The sequence below is a fragment of the Emydura macquarii genome, unplaced genomic scaffold (genome assembly GCF_026122565.2).
Source record: "Emydura macquarii macquarii isolate MOO-44397 ecotype Brisbane River unplaced genomic scaffold, CSIRO-AGI_Emac_v2 contig_3450, whole genome shotgun sequence".
Lineage (NCBI taxonomy): Eukaryota > Metazoa > Chordata > Testudines > Chelidae > Emydura > Emydura macquarii.
The window spans coordinates 384,605-391,340 of NW_027133587.1; the positions used below are offsets into that span (position 1 = coordinate 384,605).

The 6,736-nt window shown below is 58.4% G+C and overlaps 1 protein-coding gene across 1 annotated transcript; it reads right to left on the reverse strand.

The window, feature by feature from the left end:
- Positions 1 to 745: 745 nt before the first annotated feature.
- Positions 746 to 4,788, reverse strand: LOC137144314 (snaclec coagulation factor IX-binding protein subunit A-like). Its single transcript, XM_067534534.1, has 5 exons — positions 4,704 to 4,788; positions 3,184 to 3,302; positions 2,672 to 2,818; positions 1,403 to 1,532; positions 746 to 922 (listed from the first exon to the last, which is right to left on the reverse strand). The coding sequence occupies exons 1-5, from the start codon at positions 4,780 to 4,782 to the stop codon at positions 852 to 854; spliced, it is 546 nt and encodes a 181-aa protein (XP_067390635.1). The 5' UTR covers positions 4,783 to 4,788; the 3' UTR covers positions 746 to 851.
- Positions 4,789 to 6,736: the final 1,948 nt, after the last annotated feature.

Here is a 6,736-nt window from a genome sequence, read left to right on the forward strand (position 1 = left end):
CCACAGCAGCTACCGGCCAGGCACGCTGGGCCCTGAGCAGAGGCACTGCAGCCCCACAGGTCCGGTTCAAGGAGGTGGGGAGGCGTGAGTCCCCTCGGGGGGCTGCCACGCTGAAAGGGTCCCGCCACGAGACTGAGCCAAAGCTGGGGGGTAGAAGTGATTCAGAGCAGCCGTGACCCCCTCCCCCCAACCTCCACCCATCATCCTTCCCTGGGATCCAAGGATAACAGCCCCCCTTCCTCCCACACACAACTTCCCCCACCCCAAAGAACCCATAGGGGCTCCCACCACCCAACCACATACACACACAGCCCAGGTCCCAGCTCGGGTCCATGTTCTTTCATCTGTCCTGATGTCCAGACCCACCTCTTCTAGCCACTAGACCCCACTCCCCTCCCAGAGCCCAGATAGAACCCAGACATCTGGGTTCCCAGCCCCCCCTGCTTTAACCACTGGCCCCCACTGCCCTCCCAGAGCCAGGCAGAGAACCCAGGAGTCCTGGCTCCCAGCCCCCCTGCTCTAACCACTAGCCCCCATTCCCCTCCCAGAGCCAGGGAGAGAACCCAGGGGTCCTGGCTTCTGGCCCCCTCCCACCCCACACACACTCTAACCACTAGACCCCACTCCCCTCCTGGGGCGGGTGGCGAGATGAGCAGAGCGACGGGAATGCCAGTGCTGGGGAGAGGTTTACTTCAGCTTAGCATGCAACAGTGCAGGGCGCCCAGGTTTCTGGGGCACTGGAAGCGGGGGACTGACCCCAGTTGGAATGGGGACCCAGGGGCACATGGTTGCCCTGATAGCAGGGGCGCTGCCAAACCAGGCTGGCCCCTCGGGGCTGCCCTTCGAGCCCCTCAGTCCAGTGGGTGTTTGCAGACAGACATGAGCTCCGTGGAATTGGCGTGGTTAATCCAAGTGACAGAATCTGTAGGGAAACGAGAGTCAGTGAGAAGGGGCGGGGAACCAGGACTCCACACCTGGGAGACAGGAGTGGGGTCTAGTGGTTGGAGCAGGAGGCTGGGGGGAGTCAGGACTCCTGGGTTCTTTCCCCAGCTCTGGGAGGGCAGTGGGATCTAGTGGTTAGAGCAGGGGAAGCTGGGGGGTCAGGACTCCTGGGTTTTCTCCCCCGCCCTTGGAGGGGAGTAGGGTATCGCAGTTAGAGCAGGGGGGAGGGGGTTGGGAGCCAGGACTCCTGGGTTCTCTCCTAGCTTTAGAGACTCAGCCTCTCTCTGGAGCTAATGGGGTGGCTTTCAGGACCCTGCCGACCCTCCCGCTGGGGAGCATGGCCCATGAGCCAAGGCTGCCTATGTGCCCTCCCGTTCAGCACCGGGAAGTGGCACGGGACACGGGCAGCCGGCGAGGCCAATGGAGAGGCCTGGCCTGGCCCCCGTCCTGCTTCCGTTACCTTGATCCAACTGCCAGGAGGCCACGTAAGATTCCCCCGTTATGCTGCCTGGTTTGCCCGTCCCGAAATTGTTGTAATCCCAGGCGGAGCCGTCAGCCCAGCGCCAGGAGCCCTCGTCCTGTTTCTGGCCCTAGGGGGCAAAGAGGCATTGAGAGGCTCGGAGAGGCTCTGAGGCTCTTGAGCTTGCCCGTATCTGACGTCTGAGCTAGCGGAGATTAACGCCCGAGGCACAGCAAATCCACCACGTGCTTCGGGAAGCTGCTGCCATCTAAGCCTTCATCTCAGCCCCTCATCTTCTGTGGGGGAAACGCTCCATCTTCTCTGCAGCCTCCCACCCCATGGAGGTACCTACAGAGCACGGTCTCCTCAATACGGCAAGGAGGACAGGAATTTGCATCCCAAATTTTCCATCAGAAAACCCCACGTGGATGAATCCCAAGGCTTGTTCTAGGGAACAGCTGCGTGAGTTTCCCCCCAATGAAAATTTCATCTTGAGCGGGGAAAAACATTTTGTTTGGGGGGAAAAAATTGAAATTTGGTTCCCAAATGTCTTGATCTATTGACGGGGTCTCTCAAATTTTGTCAGTGGATCATCCAGGCCACCCTAGCACAAGTCAGTCGGTTTCTCCCCTTCGCCCCTACTCTCCTCTACCAAGGCAGCCAGCCTGGATCCGAAGACGCCAAGAGGTGGACGCCAAGAGACGGACAATCCACCGGTTCCCTGGGGAGTCTGTTTTATCGTCCTTACTGGGATTAACTGGGGCCTTCATTCTAGTGGGAATGTGGCCAGCTTTAACCTCCAGCAGTTGGTTCTGGTTCTGACGTTCTCTGGCAGATTAAAGACCCCTTAGGACTCGGGATTTGCTCCCCCGTGCAGGTCAGTAGCCACTGGAACTGAGTCCCCCCTCCACCTTCTGGCTGAGAAGCTGATCAACTCGAGCTCTGTCGGCCTTCCACCAAAGGCAGAGTGGACAAGGAGTAACCAGGACAATGCTGAGGGCACAGGGATTAATGCCATCCTTTGGCAGGGAAAGTAGGGAGAAGCATGTAGGGGGCAGAGGGGTGGTTTTTCTCTGTGGATGAGGTGCAGTGAGCCCGGACTCCTGCCCCCATTGCCGGGCCACGCTTTGAAAAGGCGGTTGACGGAGTGGAGGGGACAGAGACGCGTCACAGAGCTGGGGACTGGAGATGGGGGCTTATGACCCAGAGGGGTTGAGCTGCCCCACAGCCCAGCAGGGGAGCCCAGGAAGCAATGGCAGAGCCCCTCACCTGTAATCTGCGGTGGCCCCCGAGCCAATAAGATCCCTTACTCTGGGTGCTGTGGGGCGCTCCCATCAGGTGATAGATGAAGATGTTCTCCTCGGCGCTGTGCACGGATACCAAGTGGGCCCCCTTCACCAAATCCTTGCAGTTCGACTGGGGGGCGACACACACCGTGGGGGCAGGAGGAGCACAATCAGAGGATGGACCCTCACCACCCCAACAAGGCCCTGCGCCCTCACTCCTCCCCACAGCTCAGCCCCCATTCCGCCACCCCCCCACCCACTCTAACCACTAGCTCCCAAGACTCTTCCAAAGCTGGGGTCATTGTGCCTGTCCGGCGGCTCCATGACACCAGCCAACCCCCGTGTGCCCCCAACCCAGCCCCCCCAGGGTCCCGCCCCCATTGCTTCATAGCCCTCCCCCCCACACACTGCAGCCTTCCCCAGCCCTCCTGCACCCCCACCCCGGGAACCCCCTCACTCCTCCATCACGGGCTGTCCCTGCTCCAGGCCCCGTACCTCGGCTTCCCCCCAGGTCCTGTTGGCCTCCACTGGATAGTAGCAGGAATCGCGGTACTGGTACCAGCCGGTGGGGCAGCAACCCTGGGCACACGGGCAGAAACGGGCGCCGAGGGCTGCTATGCGGAGGGAAGCGAAGCAAGGGTGGCAAGGTCTTAGGGTATCGGGGTTGGGATCTCCGACCCCCACCGCACCTCCTGCACCCTCCCAGGAATGGGAACCCCAGATCCTGAGTTAAGTGCCCTCCCCAGCTCCCCCACTATTTTCCCATGATGCACAGCAGCCAAAGCCATGCCTCAGAGACCTCGAAAAGATGAAAATCTTCTTGGGGGGGAACAAAACTTTTTTTGGGGGGGTCTGAAAATCAAACTGTGTGGGCCCCAAATGCCCTGAAACAGGTCAAAAACCAAAGCTGAATTTCTGGGAGTTTCCAGACAGTTTGGGGGAGTTTTTGCCCCCCCCCCCCCCAGTTTAACAATTTGGGGCTGAAAAGCTGACAATTTCGGGACATGTAAAACCCCTGTGTTTGATGGTTTTGATCCAAAATTCAGCCATTTGGGGGCAATTTTCTCAGTGTGGTTTCTGGGATAAATCCTCCCCCCAGGTTTCCAAGTGGTTTCATCAAGAACTGACCGCCCACCATGGGGGGTGACCCGACACTCGCTCCTTTCCTGACTCCATCTAGCGAGAGTCCTTCATCCTGTGGGTTAATCCTCCTTCCTCATGCTTTCACTCGCCTTTGGCATCTGGATCCGCACCCAGATCCCATGGGACAGGGAGGTGGCTCCCGTCTGGGCTGCCAGGGTACAGTGGCAGGGAGTTCCCCAGGCTCATGAGACCGCGGCAACATGGTGGAACCTCTCACTGGTTTAAACCCCCCTCCTCTCCCTGCCCTTTAGGGGGAGAGCAACCAGGTCTGGTCTCGCCGCTCTGTCCCATTGGTAATGCTCCACTCATCCAGCCCGTCCAGCTTTAACCACTAGACCCCACTCCCCTCCCAGAGCCAGCAATAGAACCCAGGAGTCCTGGCTTCCACCCCCCCCCCCTTCGCTCCCCCCCTCTCCGCTCTAGCAACTAGACCCCTCACCTCTCCCAAAGCTGAGGAGAGAACCCTGGAGTCCTGGCTCCCAGCCCCCCCTACTCTGGCTAGCCGCCTCACCTCGCCCCACCCCGTCCCGCCCCTCCCAGAGCTGGGGATATAACCCAGGAGTCTGGAGCATTCGTGACCCCCAGATCTGCCCCCTTTAACACCCTTTCCCCCCCACCCCTGATCCGACACCCAGAGGTGACCCAGAGGGACGGACACCTCCTTTAGGATGAGCTGGAGTGGCCGGCGCTGATCATCCACTGGGGCCACCTGGCGAGGAGGGTTTTGGGGGGGCTCAATCCAGTCCCCCCCCCACTGATGCTCGGGACCAGGATTTCAGAAAAGGGGCATAGGAGCCCTTCCCCCATCTCTCCCCTCCTGCTCCCAGGGGGACACCCACCCACCCCAGCCAGCCCCATCCCTCCTTACATACCCCCTGGAAAAGTGGCTCCAACCAGGAGAGTGGCAAGGAAGGGACCCAGGCATCCGGGCAGCCAGCAACGCGTCATCATGTCTGGAAGGAAGGAGCCACGGGGACTTCAGGAGGTAACTGGCCACGGAGGGACTGATAAATGAGGCCAATCCCCTGCCCCAGTGTCTTTAACTGGTAGACTGGCATCAGTGGGTCCCGTGTCCAACCTGGGCTCTAACCACTAGCCCTAACTCCCCCCCCCCGAGCCAGAGAGAGAACCCTGTAGTCCTGGCTCCCAGCCCCCTGCTCTAACCACTAGACTCCACTCCCCTCCCAGAGCCGTGGATGAAACCCAGGAGTCTTGGCTCCCAGCCCTCTGCTCCAACCAACCAGGTCACCCTCCCTGACCTGCAGCAAGAACCCAGGCGTCCTGGCCGTGCTGTCCCTTACTCAGCCACGTATCTCCAGCGGATGCTGTGGGGCCAACGTTGCCCTGGGTGGTGAGTGCTCTGTGGGTCAGGGCACTGCCCACAGCTGCTGCCTGTTCTCTGACTGCCCCAGCTGTGTTTGCCCTGGCTCAAATTCCCCCAGACAATGGGGAAGAAATGGGAACTCCCTTCCCCGGGAATCCGGTGACGTCTGGATTCTGCAGGCTCAGACCCACCTGGATCGACAGGGCCCAGGTATTGGGAGCGACTCCAGATTGATGCCGGCACGACTAAGGTCGGATTCTCGCCCTGAATCCAGCCCCTGAGCTGGAGAGGCTCGGGGTGAACTGAGATCCGAAGCTACCCCCGAGATGCTTGTCTGAGCCCACAGAATCTAGGTGACACCTGATGCCCAAGAGTTCTCATCTCTTCCCCATTGTCTGGGGGAATTTGAGCCAGGGCAAACACAGCTGCTTCAGCTATGGCAGTCGGATAAAAGGCCCAGGGAGCAAGCACGCACCACAAAAGGCAACTAGAAACACCTGGCTGAGCAAGGGACAGCACGGCCAGGACTCCTGGGTTCTCTCCCTGGCACTCTCAGGGCAGTGCAATCTAACACTTGGCCCAAAGGACCTGCCTTCTGTCATGGCAGGTGGGGCTGTTACAGCTTCATCCTCGAGTTTCTTTCCTTCTGCGTGCGAGCGAGTGTTGAATGTTGGGGAGATATTCTGCCTCACTGTTGGTCCAGGGCTGTGGGAGGTTGTGAGAGGGCCAGGAGAGTTTGGACCCCAACAGGTGGGATTGTGAACTCCGCATGTGGGATTGTGAACTCCGCCTGGAGGCAAAGGACTGAGCCATGACTGGCAGGGAATCCAGGGATGGATCCGTGGCAGTTCACAATTCGGCCCCATTTGGCCAGCACTGGGGTGGGAAGCGGGGCTGCAGGTACTTTCTACCTGGAAGAACAACCAGCAAACTAATGGAGCACAGAACCAGGGAGTCATTCCAGACGGCCAGAGAACCACGGGGAGGGCTTTGAGTTTCCTTCCCATCCCCTCACACCTCGCCTCATCTCTCTCTCACACACACGCAGTATCATACTCACAGCTGGAGCTAGGCGACTGATTGATATTCTGGTTCAATGCCTGAAACAAAAACCCCCTCCCAAAAAAAAAAATCAGAAAAAAACCCATTGTTTCGGCTTGACAGGAAACTTTTTTTGGTGCTGCTCGCTGAAACGAGAGTGTCAAAAAGGTTTGTTTTGCCCCAAAATACTTTGTTTAATTTTCGGGTGTCTTTTACCCCTTTTGTGATTCTCTTTTTTAATAGGGAAAGCATGTGAGATTTCAAAATCCGACATGGTTCGGAAAAGCAGTGCACAAAGGTTTGCAAATGTCACAACCAAACGTTGCCACTTTTTCAGCAGTCTCTTCCCCGTGATTTTTTTTCGGGCCAAAAGCAATCTCTTGAGTTCAACTCAAAGCCACGAAGAGTTTTGGTTGCCCCAAAACTGCCTTTTTGGGGGCAAAGAAACCATTCACCAAAAAATATATATATACTTGGCTCTATTCACACAAACAGAAATAAACCTCACACACGCACAGAGCAGGGCCCATTCCCCTCCAG

What these genes read in the sequence shown, in the direction of transcription:
- LOC137144314 (XM_067534534.1), bottom strand. Translation starts at nt 4,782, where the DNA reads ATGATGACGCGTTGCTGGCTGCCCGGATGCCTGGGTCCCTTCCTTGCC. An exon ending in GGACCTGGGGGGAAGCCGAG is followed by an intron (nt 2,819 to 3,183) that starts GTACGGGGCCTG and finishes GTCGCCCCCCAG; the next exon opens with TCGAACTGCAAGGATTTGGT. An exon ending in GGGGCCACCGCAGATTACAG is followed by an intron (nt 1,533 to 2,671) that starts GTGAGGGGCTCT and finishes TTTGCCCCCTAG; the next exon opens with GGCCAGAAACAGGACGAGGG.